This window comes from Bos javanicus, chromosome 4 (assembly GCF_032452875.1).
Source record: "Bos javanicus breed banteng chromosome 4, ARS-OSU_banteng_1.0, whole genome shotgun sequence".
NCBI classification, from domain to species: Eukaryota; Metazoa; Chordata; class Mammalia; order Artiodactyla; family Bovidae; genus Bos; species Bos javanicus.
This window is the reverse complement of record NC_083871.1, coordinates 111,152,962-111,170,365: the sequence shown is the minus strand read 5'-3', so window position 1 is coordinate 111,170,365 and position 17,404 is coordinate 111,152,962. Positions and strand designations below refer to the sequence as shown.

Here is a 17,404-nt window from a genome sequence, read left to right as displayed (position 1 = left end):
ACTACTATTCTTTTTATTTTAATGAGAGTAGATCAACAGTAACTACTATATTGCCAGTGACCTCACTTTTCTGTTTTAAATGACATTTTAGGTGACAGCCTCCTCTCCTTCCCTGGTCTCTGTGATGCCATATACTCATATTTCCTCCTACTCACTGTCTCTTCTCCTCCGGCGTCATGAGTAGCACCTTCTCCTGTCAATATGACACACGGAACTCCCTAATAGAATCTCAACTTTGATGACTATCAGGCAGCAAAAATGCACCATGTTCCAACAGATCTCTAGACTTTCTCTATTGGAAGGAATTAGTACTCCTCCGTTAGAAGAAAGTGAAGAGAAAATAAGGCTTTCTGTATTTCTATAAATGGTACAAATGTCTATTTGGAACTCAAGCCATACCTTAGGGTTATTATTTATATGTTCTCTTTCTTTTTTACTCCATACTCAATTAATTACAAACCATACTAACTTTACAACCAAAACCATCTCCCAGGTGAATCTGTTTTTCTACATCTCCTCTGAAAGCCACCTTCTGCAAGCAGTGGTCATCTCTCAGTTACACCAGGCAGAAGTCCAGCTGTAACTCATGTTCAGGCAAGCATTTTCTCTTACAGAAGTCTCAGTACCTTTCTAAAAATAAGATCATGAGGCCATATAGTTTAAAGTCTACCAACAGCTTCCCATTCTTAAAATAACATCTAATTTCATCTTCTATCCTTTGAATACCCATACTAGCCCACTCATCTCGTTCCTTGGGCAGATCGGGTCTTAGTCGCTCATGATTCTTTCTCAACTGCTTTGTCCCAGATATTTTCAGGGCTTGTTTTTGTCAACACTGAAACCTCATCATGAATATCTTCTTGGAAAGGACTTTCCTCACTACATATTCTAATAATACCCCCTCGCCTATACAGTATCCTTTATCGTATCAAGCTTATTTAATTGATTTCATACTACTCATCAGTATTTGAGGTCATTTCTTCTGATTTAGTTGCTTTAAAATAATAGAGAATACAGTGTCCGGCTGTATGCCAAATGCTAGTATCGTAACTGCAGAGAACAGGTGTTGATACATATTTACAAATGAGTATGTATATAAATATATATCAAGCACTATGAATTAAAAATGAATTGACAACATAATGTGAACTCTTTTTATAATTTACATTTTAAGGATTAAATACCATTAGCATTTAACTAACAGGGATACCAATAAATGGAAGGAATGGTGCCAAAAATCAGAACATACCTAGGTTTAAACTGAAGACCAGCTTGGCTTTTTTGAGTTCCAAAGTAATATAATCCCCTTGCTGTCCTTCCCCGTGTAAGATTACCCCTTCACTTTCAGAAGTTTTAAATTTCAAGGCAATGACATCTTTCAGTGTTTTCATCTTCTTGTTTCTGAATCTATATGGTAACACAACATGGCCATCGAAGTTGATAACATCAGCCCCTAAAAGAAGAAATAAATAACATTTTAGTTTTGTTATTGTGTGTCGACCTTCAGTCTGAAGTATATCTTCTTCCAATTGGGTGCCGGCACTGAATAAACGACAAAAAAGGGTTTTTTTCTTGAAAACTCTTTAGTCCTGGGTTCTCCTTCTCTTTCTATTCTTGTTTTATTCTGTGTCTTGAAGTGGATTTTATGGAAAGGACTTGAACAGAATGATGATAGGAAACCCTTAACAATTTAAAACTCTTTCTTCAACTGTTATACTAATAACATATGTTCCATCAATGACTTATATGCTTCAAAATTTTGACTTAGAAATTTGGAGGTTACCTGAAAAGTAAAAATGTTAATCCCTCAGATATTATGAGACTTTAATATTTTCCTTCTTAAACGAGGCTAAGTGTTCATGATTTTAAATATGTATTTTGCTAACACATTTTCTTTTCTATGACATAATAATAAAGGATCTTAGAAGGCAGAGTTTGTGGTATACTCATTTTCTAATGTTTTTTATATTCTACTACATTTTCAGTAAACTTTATGGTAGTACCTAGAGTTTATAGTGAATTGAACTTTAACTTGCTTTATCCCTTGCTCTTAGGGTTCATGTCTTGCGGGGAGCGAGCTCCACCCCTGGCAAAGGTCATGAGGAAGGAGGCTTGGCATACGCAAAGGCGGGATCAAGCCTCAGGAGTCTCCCTGGAAATTCTCGAGCAATCTATCCCCAAAACCAGAGTCTGCCTACTTTCTGCTTTGTGCCTTCACCTACACCTCTGACTTTACGGGGGGCTGTCCCCCACTACCTCTCTGAAAAAAGAGTTAGCTTACAGCTCCAGTTAATAATTCCTGGGTGTGACAGTGTTTCAACCTACACACTCCTTTGGAAATCCTCTAGCCTGCCTGAATAGGTTTTTCCGGCCACATGTGATTGTTCAGAGCCTCCCAACTGTGAGAGGCAGGAGATGTTCTAAACTGTCTAAATACAGATTCCTTTGAGTAGTTAAAAGATTGATTAGAAATTGTATTGGTGAAGGGATTTTCACTTGTTGGGCCAATGTTTGCTGCTAAGTCTCCATATCCCCTACCTGCTGTGTCCCTGGCAGTGTATTGATTAATATAATTGGTGTAAATAGTAGCTTTAATGTTTGTAACCTGGGACCCTTGAGTTAATTCTTTTTCTTGTTATAGCCCACCACACCTTTGCTCTGTAGGAATGCAACTTTATCTAATGCTTTTGGAGGGTGGCTCCTGACCAACCACCTTTAGAGAAAAATAAGTTTTATGAAGAAAAGGTCTTAAAATGTTAACAGGCCTCCGGGCCAGAAGATGATGCAAATCACCTAAGCTTTTGCATATGATAAGTTTGCAGGAAGAAAGCCTGGCTTGCTGCAAGACTCTACCCCTTCCCCCATTATCCTCTATGCATAACTTAAGGTATAAAAACTACTTTGGAAAATAAAGTGCGGGCCTTGTTCACCAAAACTTGGTCTCACCATGTCGTTCTTTCTCTTACCTTCTGGCTGAATTATTCAGCCTCTTTTCTCCACTGAATTTCCTCACTGAGCTATCCTTATTTCAGCCTCTTTTCTCCACTGAATTTCTTCACTGAGCTATCCTCATTCTATTACTCTTTATATCCTTACTTAACGTTTAATTAAGCAGTTGTTTCCTGATCCTCGCCGATGCCGTCCCCGCTTCGAATACCCTGGATCAGCCGGGGCTGGTCCCCGGCAATGTCTATTTCAAATTCCTTATTAACCCCTTGCCTTTCCAATAGAGAAGTGTATTGCCCATGTTCTCAACTACTCTGAAAAAAGACAGTCTCACCCATATGTGTTTAGAAGAACACAAATCTAATCTATGCTGTGAGTAGATGTAGTTTGATCTTAAGGAATTTCATTGAAAACATGAAATTATATAAACCTTTACAAAGTATGAACAACTTTTTCCCACCCTCAGAAACAGAGGATAGCGGGCAACAGTATAGTAACTGTTTCTTATTCACACCAGGAAAAGAAAATGAAACGGTCTTATTTATTACACACTGTTGCTTCGTGGGTTGCCAACTCACAGAATGGGTCAGTGATGACTGCAATAATCCAGATCAAATTCTAAGTCCAAATAGAATCTTAGTCACCCTAATCAGACCCTTTTCAATAAGAATACTTTTAGCTTTTAAAGTTGTGGAAAACCGAGTCACATTGGCTCTAAAAATGATGATGGTGTGTGTGTTCAGTTGTGTCCAGCTCTTTCCGACAACATGGACAACAGCCCGCCAGGCTCCTCTTGCCCTTTCCAGGCAAGAAGCTGGTGGAGCAGGTTGCCGTTTCCACCTCCACTGGATCTTCCCAACCCAGGGATCGAATCCATGTCTCTTGGACAAAACTAGTCACACTGGAAACCTAATCACATTCAGTAGCTCTAATTATCTCAGGATTATAAGCCAGGATGAAGCCTGCCTCTAGTTTGGGGTAAGATTTTGCCAGAGAACCCAGAGAGAGAGACACTAGAGAAAAACTAACAGCAAGTGGAAAACCTAATATAAATATCTTCTTATCAAACATCCTAGTTCTCTTCAGTTCTCTTAGCTTCAATCAGCCCGGGGGATATTTTGGATCCTGGTAACAGTAACAATAGCCAGCTACATCATGGTGGTGAAGGTGTGGCGCTACTAGAGGTTATATTCACTCTTTTTTCTGTGCAGTATTTGCCAGCATAAGTTTTGCTCTTAACTAATGCCATAAAGTGAACTGTCACAAATCCACTTTTTTCAAATATTGCTTAAAAGTATCTCTAAGTTTTCCCTTCAAATCAATAGACTTTGAATATTTTAAAAATATGATATATCTTGTTAGCAAAAACATTTCTGACTTTAAGTGACAGTTCAGAGAATCATTGCATTCTAAAAAGTTCACAAGGGAAAACATAACTTGGAACTTTGTTTTAATTCTCACAGTCAATTATTTACTATAAGACCTTATACAGTCATAAAAAGACTTTCTTAATCAACGAAATTCTGTTCTGAGACTGTGAATCACAGAGGTTTATTTTACTATGGAGGAAAAAAAGCAGACATTAAATTTTGGCTTCTGCTAACACTGCAAAGCCAATTAGATTTTAGCTTAATCATCTATACTGTCACAGCTGAATTCCAATTGCACTATTTTTATCATCTGTGATGAGAGATAAAACAGAGAAAAAGTGGAATCTGATTATCAGATCCCAGGTTGAATTTATAATCCAGCAGTTGGCAGAAATTACTTTTTGTCTTGCAAAGTGCATAAACAAAAAAGTCAGAAGGAGGGAGTAAATTCTGAATCCCAGAAAGTAATTCTGCAGTCAGTTTCATATCAGTGACAGTTGAATAACAGACACATCATCATTTTATATACCTCCAATATATATTAATTGACAACAAACATTCTGCATTCATCTCTTAGGAAGTAAATGTTCCCAGAGCTTAGACAGAGGAAGAAATTCACCCCTCCCATGTTTTCTCCTAACTCAGAATCTACATTCAGTTTTGGGCACAGAATACTGATTTATACAAGTGTTGATGCCTTTCTTCCTTAGTTTTATGCAAATGAAAAAAGTGACAGGAAGGACGAGCATGTTTTTCCCTTCAGACAGTCCTAGGATATTAACAAAAACATGAAGAAATGTTATTCATGAGGATCAAATCTCATCTTACAGGTGGTCAGTGGTCAGCTGAAAAACATATAGTACTCTCTGAGCCAGGTCTCTCACCTTACCACATCCAAGCTGTTCTTCCAGGAACGGGTTAAATGCTTGCACAAAGTTAGCCTGTGGATGTGAACTCAGAGTTGGCTTTGAAACTACAAATTCCCAGAAGTAATCTATGGTATATAATTTATACATAAACATACACCATATACTTTTAAGAGTCTCTGAGATATTGTAAAAATCTATCAGAGTTTAGTTCTTTTTCCTACAACATACATTACAATTTCATTTGACATCTAATAATACATTGTGCTTATTTTGGGATAAGCCACATTTTCCCCCCTATTACCCTGATTGCTTTTCACTCCTTAGAATAAAGTTTTCTCTGCAGTGATTAAACATGTGGTTGAGCTGTTTAAGCAATCTGAACTATAGTATGGCTAGTCAAAAAGTGAATGCAAAATCAGAGTGCGTCCATGATTTTGTTTCTAACAATAACTCAGAGAGGTTGGAGTGTGTCCAATTCATCAGATCATCATAGTAGAGAAAGCTTTTTCTTTTTTTTTTTTAATTTCGTTGTTACTTACCCTTCAGTTTCTCTGAGTTTGTACATACTCAGATGAGATATTTCGGAAAAGTGTTTTTCATCTAAAGAGTTTACAATTTTAAAAAGTGCCCTTGCTAATTTTTAATACAAATGTAATATATGTTTATTGTTAAAAAAGAAATTAAACAACATTCTTAAACAATAAGAAATTAAACAATACATTTCCACAGAATGTAGAAAGTGAATCCCCAAAACAAGAGATCAGCAGTGTTAAGTGGGTAATAGGTTGGTGCATCTTTCTAGATTTTCTCTCTCTCTCTTTCTAATGTATGGAATGATCTATATATTATTCCATATATGTGAGTGTGCGTGTGTGTGTATTTAGAGAGAGGGTGGGGAAGGGAAAGAGCAAGGAGAATGTAGTTTCACTTAATTATGGTTCAAAATGTGTTTCTGACAATGTGTTTATAATGTGCAAACCTGAACGTTTTAGTAAATTAATATATTTTAATGATCTTCATGCAGCAAGGTACTTACAATAAAGTAAGAATGTATATAACTTGAAATAGAATTTATTGTATTTAGTTGAAAAAATTAAAATGTATTTGTATACATCACCACAAAGTAAACAAATAAATACTTGGAAAATACTTTCATTTTCCTGTTTTCTCTTAAATATTTCCTGATAGAAAACTTAGAATAATAGGAAGGTTTAAATAAGAAAAATAAAGGGACGATTCTATTTTCATGAAATATCCACTTACATGTCTGATTATTTTAATTTGTATATATGCAGTTTGGACAAGGAAATGGCAACCAACTCCAGTATTCTTGCCTGGAAAATCCCATGGACAGAGGAGCTTGGTGGGTGACAATTAGATACACAGAAGGATCATAGTCCATATAGTTTTGTTACTGAACACTATGTTTATTTTTTTTTAATCTCGTTGTTTTCTTCCAAATCAGGATTTTAATTCGCTAAAAATATATGATCATTTGGATGTCTGATTTCTTCAATGAGAATCTGTTTTACAGTTTTCTTTTTAATACACTTTTTATTTTAGAATAATTTTTGATTTAAAGAAAAGTTGCAAAGATACAATGGTGAGTTCCTATACACTCTCCACCCAACTTCCCCTAACATTAACATTTTATATAACTGAGTACATTTGTGAAGTCTAAGGCATAACTTGATTGTTGTGATTTAGTCACTAAGTCATATCTGACACTTTTGTGACCCCATGGACTGTAGCCTACTAGGCTTGTCTGTTCACGAGATTTCCCAGGCAAGAATACTGGAATGGGTTGCCATTTCCTTCTCTAGGGGATCTTCCTGACCCAGGGATCAAACTCACATCTCCTGCATCACAGGCGGATTCTTTATGACTCAGCCACTGGAGAAGCCCCAAGATATAAGTTAGGTATATCATTATTCACTGAAATATACACTATATTTGGATTTCACCAGTTGTCACAAATTTGTTTGCTTGCTTTTCCTATTCCAGGATCCAGTCCAGGATCTCACATTTCATTTTTGTTAGCATCCAAAGTAGTGACTGACTCTTTGCAACCCCATGGACAGTAGCACACCAGGCTTTCCTGTCCTTCCTATCTCCTGGTGTTTGCTCAAACTCATTGAGTTGGTGATGCCATCCAACCAACTCATCCTCTGTTGCCCCTATCTCCTAATGCCTTCAATCTTTCCTAGCATCAGGGTCTTTTCCAATGAGTTGTCTCTTCGCATCAGGTGGCCAACATATTGGAGCTTCAGCTTCAGCATCAGTCCTTCCAGTGAATATTCAGGGTTGATGTCCTTTAGGGTTGACTGGATTGGCCTCCTTGCTGTCCAGGGGACTCATGAATCTTCTCCAGCACCACAACTTGAGAACATCAATTCTTTGGCACTCCTCCTTCTTTATGGTCCAGCTCTCACATTACTTAGCTTCCTGAAACTCCTCCAATCTGTGATATTTCCTCAGTCGTTCTTTGTCTTTCACAACTTTGACACTTTAGAAGAGTACTGGTCAGGTTATATTTTTCAGAATCCTTCTCAGTCAGGCTTGGTCTGTAGTTTTCTTAGGACAAGATTGGTATTGCTTGGGGAAAAAAGCCCAGAGTTGGCATGTCTTCATCACTCCCTATCTGGTGAGGCGCAATGGCAACATGACTTCCCAGAAGTGATATTGATCAAGGTGATGTCTGCCATGCTTCTTCACTGTAAAATGACTATTTTCCCCTTTCCATACTTCATTCTGTGGAAGTGAGTCACCAAGTCCAGCCTATGTTTCAGGGGAGGAGAATTAAGTTCCACCTCCTGGAGTGGGGAGTTCATCTACATATATTACTTAGAATTCTTCTGTAAGGAAGATTTCTTATATTTATTCATTCATTCCAATACTTTGGCCACCTGATGTGAAGAACTGTCTCACTAGGAGAGACCCTGATGCTGGGAAAAATTCAGGGCAAGAGGAGAAGAGGTTGATAGAGGATGAGATGGTTGGATGGCATCACTGACTCAATGGACATGAGTTTGAGCAAACTCCAGGAGATAGTGAAGGACAGGGAAGCCTGGTATGCTGCAGTCCCTGGGGTCAGAAAAAGTCAGACATGACTTATTAGTGACTGACAACAATGATTCATTCATTAAAACATGTATTTATATAATTATGGGACTGTGCATGTTTATTTCTTCTTTGACTTTAATTCAATACTTGCTCAAATGGTCCCGTATTTTTAGCCACTGGGATCTCTTTGAGGTTGGCTCCTTTGTCCATGTATCAGGATTAGCCCCCTGTGGCCCTCTCCTGCCCTTCCCCCTCCTTCTCTTCTTCTTACACCTCAGCCCCCTCCCTCCCCCTTCTCTTCCCCTCCCCACCTCTTCCTCCTCTTCTGAGTCCTCCTCAGCCTCTTGCTTTGTCCTTTCTCTTCTCTCTTTCTGCCACTATATGATGCCCTAAGCTCATCTTGCATTTTCTTCTGCCCCAGACCTACAATCAGCCATTTTCCCAAGGAGCCACCATTTCTTTCACTGTTGCATGGCACTGAGAAGCTTGCAGGTATTTCTTTTTTTACTTTATACACAATACAATTTCTACAAATAAATATAGTTGTCATCATCTACATGATCTATTCTTCCACAAAACAAATAAATTATTCAATGAAAAAGAATAAAAACTCATAAACCATTACCTAGTTATCTATTTCATAAAGATTTGCAATGACTTTGAAGCTTTTTTCATTTTAATCAAATGTTTTTGCATAAACAGTGATTTTTAAAGGCCATAATAATTGCTAATATGTATTTAAGTGATTACTGATTACCACTTAAATACGTTGAAGTGTTTGTTAATATTTATGTGGTAATGCATAGGGCTTAATATTTTAAAGTAATTTTTGTTTCATTATCATAAAATAAATATGTACTCACTGTAAAAATTTATGTCATATAAAATACAAAAATAAGTCAATTTAAATTAGTTACAATCACACCACATAGATAGCAAAATACTTTTTGTACATCTAATTTATCTCTGGTTTTCTACAAATCCAAACATTTTTATAATGAACATTCTTGCAGTGAGATTCCTGAGCACTGGAATAATTATTTCCTTACTTTCAATTTCCAAAATTCTTAATTAAAGCAATTTAATTGCTTGAAGATATCAGTAGAGATGCATGTTAATGAGTTACTATGAAATCTAACATTATGTAATGTATATAAATAAATACCCAAGTCACATTCAAGAGTTTGAAATACATCTCTGAAACTAAAGTTGAAAAACACTAGAAGGTGGAATTTGCTTAGTTTTGCCAGCTTTTACATAGATGCAAACCTACATATTCTTTTTAAAATCAGTAGTCAATATTCTAAATATGTTGACCTTTCTTTGCAAAATACCACGTCACCATCTTCATCTCTATATTCACTCACTACCCTTCTTCTTCATAGCATTTATTTCTACCTAACATATTTGGGAAAGCTCAATTCTGGGAAAAGATCCTGATGCTGGGAAAGATTTAAGGGTAGGAGGAGAATGGCGGTAACAGAGGATGAGATGGTTGGGCAGCATCACCAACTCAATGGACATGAGTTTGAGCAAACTCTGGGAGACAGTGAAGGACAGGGAAGCCTGGCATGCTGCAGTCCATGGGGTTGCAAAGAATCGGATACACTTGGCAACTGAATAACAACAAAAAAAGCTCAGTACTTAGAGCAGTGCCTTAGTCTATATTCATTAAGTATTTGTTGAATGATTGCATATTGTCATTTATATTCAGTGCATTAAAGTATAATAAACACTATTATTTTAAACGTTTTCTTTAACAATTTGAATCATAAGAATGGAAGAAATTTCAAGAATCATTCTGATTCACTTTGGTGCCACAGCTACTAATATAGCCAAGGTTTCAACTGTTAGAGAAAAAAATGGTGATTTTATGCTACATTTTTTGTGGCGGAGGGAAAAAATTCATGCCATTATTTATGACTTGGTGTTATCTAATTGATAGACATTAACTGGGATAGAACCTTGTCCATCTCATCACATATGCAGACTGTTTCTACTTGATTAATCTCTTTCTAACCTGCTGCCCTTTTCATTCAATATATCTGTGGTTTAAATATAAATAAATAGTTAATAGATTCCAAAAGGTCAATAACAGCTAATTTAGAGTAACAGGAGCAAATGAGCCTTCTTCAAATCCTTTGAAAAATAATCTACAGATAGACTTCAAAAAAATCACTTCTACTTGGGGAAAAATAAAATAAAAACCATAAAGGCTCTTTCAGGAAGGTCAGCATCTCACATTTTGTGCAATATTTCTCTCTAAAATGTGTTGCTTTGCCCTTAAGTGCTTGATAGCTCATGACAGAGCAACAACAATCACATCAGAGGTGTCTGATAGCATTTATCCATAACATTTGGACTCTGATATCCACATGGCCTTTCCACAGGCAAGTCTAACTCTACTTGCTCAACACATAATTCTTCCTCCAGGCCTTATATCCATTATACAGCCACTCAAGACAGAGCTCTGGGCCTTTCTTCAGCTCCTCCCTGTCCTGGGGACCTACATTCTGTTAGTTCCAAGTCTAATGAAATTTAGTACATCCATGTTTTTCAAACACATAGTTGACTTTTTATATGCACTGCCACCAAGTTCCCATCACCTCACATACAGTCCATTGCATTAACATCGTGAATGAGCAACTCCCACCCTCCAGTTTTATTACCCTTAACTCTATCCTTCATACAGAAGCTAAAAAGATATTTTGAAATAAACTCTTCTACTGAAAAACTCTTCAATGTGGCCTGCAAAACCCTCAGGGATAGAGCTGCGTTCCTGACACTCTTGCATTTTAGCACCACCTTTCTCCTTGTAAACCTCCTGGATCCTTTGCTAATTTCACCTAATTTAATTTTCCTTTCCTCATGCTAAGTTCACTTCCTTCAATGAAGAGCTATTAAAAAAAAAACAAAAAACTAAGTTTATGCTTATTCTTGTTTAAGCATCTTCTAAGCTTCAGATAAAGCTTACCTACTAGATAAATTCTCTTGTGTCAACAGCCCTCATCCACAGAGGCTTCCAAGGTGGCTCAGTGGTAAAGAACCTGCCTGCCAATGCAGGAGATGCAGATTCGATCCCTGAGTCAGGAATAACCCCTAGAGTGGGAAACAGCAACCGACTCCAGTACTCTCTCCTGGAAAATCCCACAGACAGAGGAGCCTGGTGGGCTATGGTCCATGGGGTCACAAAGAGTCAGACATGACTGAACACACACACATCACCCTTAGATATTTATCACACCACTTCTCATATTGAAATTATCTCTTTATGGATCTGATTTCCTGTGGACTTTAAGCTTTTCTAAGGTACAGCCTCTGGATGGATTCTTCTACTTTGTATTTCTTAACACAATAAACACTTCTCTCTTATTAATTTTTTTAACTTATTCATTGTTTGGCTACACCACAGGGAATGTGGGATCTTAGTTCCCTGACCAGGGGTCGAATCCATGACCCCCGCAGTGGAAGCACAACGTCTTGTCTAAACCACCGAACTGCCAGGGAAACCCCGATAAACACCTAAACTGATTTAAATATCACTGATATTTGAGACAACACGCAAAAGTGGAATTCCTCTGTTCCCACCTTCCTTCAAAACCATACCTGGTGCAATGCAGTCTGTTCTCTGAGAGTACAGACTCATATATGATTTAATGATCGGCACTTATGTCAGTACCATAATTGTATATTTCTGATATACATAAATAATTTAAAACATCAAATGCTTTCATTACACTCATTCTGGAGTTATTTTTAATAAGTCAACATTTAAAACATTTGACTACAGTATGAGTTTAAATACTATATATATATATGTCTTTAAACTGAATGCATTTAAGAGAAATGGCCATTTACACACGGAGAGGACATCAGAAAATCAGAGTGATCCACTTGAGAACAGGGTCACAGTTCTGATACATCTAATAATAAAGAGGTAATAAGCAGTTTCTGAAAATTAGCATTAAACATTAGCATAAAATCTATTTGTAATAAATCCATATTGAAGCTATTCTTATTTATTTTTATAAATCAAAGAGTCAAACAAATTAGACCTGTCTTCTCTGTGATAATATTACTGTTTACTGAAAAGAGCTACAGTTTTTTACCATACATAATCTATTTTTCTGCTTAGGAAAATACTATCTATAAGTATCAAACTATAAGACTATTAAACTTTAGAACTATAAGTACTAAATACATCTTCCACTAATGAAGAAAGGAACCAGACATCAAGAAATCCCCCAGAACATTTCTTAATAAGAATTAGTCTCAACATTTATCTCAGATTTTTTAAAACCATTACTCAGTTAAACTTACTTCTTCTGGTTCCAGGAAAATCCTGTTGTCAGTCTTACATCCAAATTTCATTACTAAATTGGCTAAGGGATGGTAAGTTGATATAGCAATGTGTTTTGAAGCACTTTTTTCCTGGTAATTTATACAATGCTTAGGAAAAGATAGACAATCCACATAAATACAAGGGGAATGGTGAAAGAGGTTCACATCCGGGAGATTTCTCAGAGCTACCAGGGTCAGTATTAACCATGTCTTCCATTTGCTGGAGCTTCCCTGGTGGCTCACACAGTAAAGCGTCTGCCTACAATGTGGGAGACCAGGGTTCAATCCCTCGGTCAGGAAGGTCTCCTGGAGAAGGAAATGGCAACCCATTCCAGTACTCTTGCCTGGAAAATCCCATGGACGGAAGAACCTGGTAGGCTACAGGCCATAGGGTCGCAAAGAGTTGGACATGACTGAGCGACTTCACTCATTCACTTCCGTTTTCTGTATGTTGATGTGTTGATACGCGGGGCCTTGCTGATAACTCCCAGAGTGAGCCAGATCCTAAGGATGTTCTCCAAATACAGAAAAACCAGTCAAGAGTCCACAGCCTAGCTATCTCCTCTTTCAGGCCCTCACCCTCCAGGCCACTATCTACCTGCCCTAATCACTCCAGGGTCAGGAACCAAACAACCAGGGACAGGACCCCAGTCCCAGAGCCTCTTAAATTATTCAAACTAGTCAATCCTTAACCAGCTTACATGGCCTCACCCATTCCTTCCTGTGGAAACCACAGTGAAGGTTTTTTCCCATCCTCCCCACTACCTCTCTGCCCTCCCCATCCCCCCCAGGGTAGACCTGCCCTCTCCTCCTCAGAAGTTTAATAATAAACTACCTTTTCAATGACAGTTGTTTCCTGATATGTTGGCCTTAACTATACCTTAAATTTCCTATCAATATACCATATTTCAAGATACCCCTGTTGGCCTTGAAATAAAAGAACGAAACTCACTCAGTCTTGTCTGACTCTGTGACCCCAAGGACTTATACAGTTGGAGGAATTCTCCAGGCCAGAATATTGGAGTGGGTAGCCTTTCCCTTCTCCAAGGGATCTTCCCAACCCACAGATCGAACCCGGGTCTCCTGCATTGCAGGTGGATTCTTGATCAGCTGAGCTCAAGGGAAGCTTAAGAATACTAGAGTGGGTAGCCTATCCCTTCTTCAGCAGATCTTCCCAACCCAGGAATCAAACTGGGGTCTCCTGCATTGCAGGCCGATTCTCTATCAACTGAGCTATCAGCTTTCCTGTATCTCAAATAATCTATATTCCAAAATATTTTCTACAGAAAATCTTTAACTATAATTAAGAAAAGAAATAGAAAAAAATTGGCCAAACCAAAAAAGAAAAAAAAAACCTTAAGATTATTGGTAAGAGTTATCCCATAGATCTGAAAAAAAGAGAATTTGAAAAATCACTAGGAAATATCTGATATCAACTAGCATTCACTGAGGAGAAGGCAATGGCACCCCACTCCAGTACTGTTGCCCGGAAAATCCCATGGATGGAGGAGCCTGGTAGGCTGCAGTCCATGGGGTCGCTAAGAGTCGGACACGACTGAGCGACTTCACTTTCACTTTTCACTTTCATGCATTGGAGAAGGCAATGGCACCCCACTCCAGTACTGTTGCCCGGAAAATCCCATGGACGGAGAAGCCTGGTAGGCTGCAGTGCATGGGGTTGCACAGAGTTGGACACGACTGAAGCAACTTAGCAGCAGCAGCAGCATTCACTGAAATATCCTCTACACCCACATTATTGTACCAAGAAAGTGGGACTATTGAGGAACAGAGGTGAGTTTTATTAAAGAACAAATAGATGAGCTCCTTTATTAAAAGAAAGTTAAGATTAAGAAAAATCCAGACAGATAGGGGAAGAGCATATGCAGTTTCCTTAAAGAGCTCAGTAGTTCTGCCTGAGTTTGATATATAAGGTTCATGAGTCCCGTTAAGGTTTAAATTGGAAGATGAAGAGTCTGCTGCTTCATATGGAATATACGGGTCTAAGTGTTCAATGATGGTGTCCTAAGGGGAAGGCGTAGGACCAGCATCTTGAAAAGGTAACCCCTATGTTGATGTGGCAGAATTAGCGGGTTAGAAGACAGTGCAGAAGCAGAGAGAGCAAAGACCTCCCTGAGAGCAGCTAACCACCCAATCATGTTGATAAAGGTTAGACACAGCCAGACAACGAAGATAACTATGTCATTAAAAAATGCAAAACTTTCCGATGATGCATGGTTGATACTCAGAAAATCAAAGCACTTAAGGTTTCTCTAGTGATCGAAGGATTTCAGATGAATATTTACAAACATGTTTTTCTCCAAAGATGTGACAAACCCAACACCATAAAAGCATTAGGGATTTGAATGGAATTGAGACTTCCCTAAAAACAAACCCAAATGTCAAACATTCTTCTTTGAAATCTGTTATATATATATGGATTCACTTATTTTCACCACCTTAATTTTTAGATGGAATCTTTAGATGCCATCTTTAGCTATCACACATTTTAATGCTTTATCTTATTCAATTCCATATCTTAAAAATTCACCTGAATCTAAAAATGTCAACTAAGTACTTTTCCAAACAGTAGACCATTTCCCAACAACTGCAAAGTTTCCTGGACAAGCAGCAATCTGTACTAGGTGACTAGTAAAGACGTCATTTTTATTTATTTTACTTTCTGTACTTTCCTGAAAGCCCAATGAATCGGTACAAATGATTTGCACCTACTGGCAAGAGATTGGGACATATGTTTAGAATGTTTTGAGTTTATGCATAGGATGTAGTACATCACAGCTTCATTTTATTTTTGGTTTGATTTCATATACCTTTGGGTGAATCTTTTATCTCAGCCATAAAATAGGATTAATAAAGCTCAGAATGTACACACGCTGTGACATAATGTGTTCTTTCCTCTCCGTTAGAGCAGTTGGGTCCTGTCTGATGAGATACTAAATGGTACTCCGCGGCCCCACCATCAACACACCTCAGCGAATCGGGCATTGGAGGGGATCTGACTCACTGTGAACACGGGTGCCGTCCATTACTCCGCGACACCCACATGCCCACTGGGGCCCCTGTGAGCAGGCTGAATTCATTCATTTCCATAAATGAGCAATGCTCCCACCACTTGTGCAGAGAACCAGTCCTGACAAGGATAAAATAATTGAAGTGCCTAAAACCAGAACTTCACTGGTCAGAGGGACAGCAGTTCACATACATCGGGGCTGCTAGCTTGTAAAACTTGTGTAGCTTCACTGATTTCTGTACGATTTTCTGACTTTCGAGAGAGATACAGGTAACAGAGACAATGTTCTCCTTGATTAAAAGATGAACAGGGAGAAGATGCTAGGTTAACATCAAAGACACTTGGCCCTGCTAGTGGGAAAACAACAGGGAGTATTTGGGATATATTCAGGGTATGGGGGAGGTACAGTCTCTCCACCTGGGGCAAACAGAAGCTACGCAGCAATTTTGATGTCATTCAAACAATCCATTTCCTAGAAAAGTTAGCAATCCAACATTGTAATGAATCCTCTCACCCTCTATTTTTAAATGTTGAGCAGCTGCCCTGGGGTTGTATTAAGCAGAGACTTCTGGTTAGTACCCTACAGCCAGGTTTTGTTCAGCCACACATTCCTATGGGCTTTCCATGTGGCGCTAGCAGTAAAGAACCTGACTGCCAATGCAGGAGACAGAAAAGATGTGGTCACCTCTGGGTCAGGAAGACATCCTGAAGAAGGATCCTTGCCTGGAGAATCCCATGGATAGAGGAGCCTGGTAGGCTACAGTCCATAGGTTCACACAGAGTCAGACACGACTGAAGCGATTTATCATGCACAAATCCCTTTTAACTTGAATACTGTCAAAATATAAGACTAAACAGATCATAATAAGACTGAACATTTAAGTTTATTTTCCATGGTATCATAATTTACCTGTGAATGACCACAGCATGTATAGACAAGGAATTTTATTTCTTAAAAAGCAAATTCCTTGGAAAAGATGTTCAGTTCAGTTCAGTCGCTCAGTTGTGTCTGACTCTTTGCGACCCCATGAATGGCAGCATGCCAGGCCTCCCTGTCCATCACCAACTCCCGGAGTTTACTCAGACCCATGTGCATGGAGTCGGCGATGCTGTCCAGCCATCTCATCCTCTGTCATCCCCTTCTCTTCCTGCCCCCAATCCCTCCCAGCATCAGAGTCTTTTCCAATGAGTCAACTCTTCACATGAGGTGGCCAAAGTATTGGAGTTTCAGCTTCAACATCAGTCCTTCCAATGAACACCCAGGACTGATCTCCTTTAGGATGGACTGGTTGGATCTCCTTGCAGTCCAAGAGACTCTCAAGAGTCTTCTCCAACACCACAGTTCAAAAGCATCAATTCTTCGGTGCTTACCTTTCTTCACAGTCCAACTCTCACATCCATACATGACTGCTGGAAAAACCATAGCCCTGACTAGACGGACCTTTGTTGGCAAAGTAATGTCTCTGTTTTTAAATATGCTATCTAGGTTGGTCATAACTTTCCTTCCAAGGAGTAAGCGTCTTTTAATTTCATGGCTGCAATCACCATCTGCAGTGATTTTGGAGCCCAGAAAAATAAAGTCTGACACTGTTTCCACTGTTTCTCCATTTATTTCCCATGAAGTGATGGGACCAGATGCCATGATCTTAGTTTTCTGAATGTTGAGCTTTAAGCCAACTTTTTCACTCTCTTCCTTCACTTTCATCAAGAGGCTTTTTAGTTCCTCTTCACTTTCTGCCATAAGGGCAGAAAAGATGTTGCTGCTGCTGCTGCTGCTGCTAAGTCGC

General features: G+C 38.5%; 1 protein-coding gene across 1 annotated transcript in view; it reads right to left on the bottom strand.

Moving 5' to 3' along the window:
- CNTNAP2 (contactin associated protein 2) overlaps window positions 1-17,404 on the bottom strand; it is a 2,325,186-nt gene that overhangs the window by 1,314,948 nt on the left and 992,834 nt on the right. Inside the window, exon 6 of the mRNA XM_061415014.1 lies at window positions 1,250-1,453. Coding sequence (XP_061270998.1) covers window positions 1,250-1,453 — 204 coding nt within the window. The remainder of the gene's footprint in view (window positions 1-1,249; window positions 1,454-17,404) is intronic.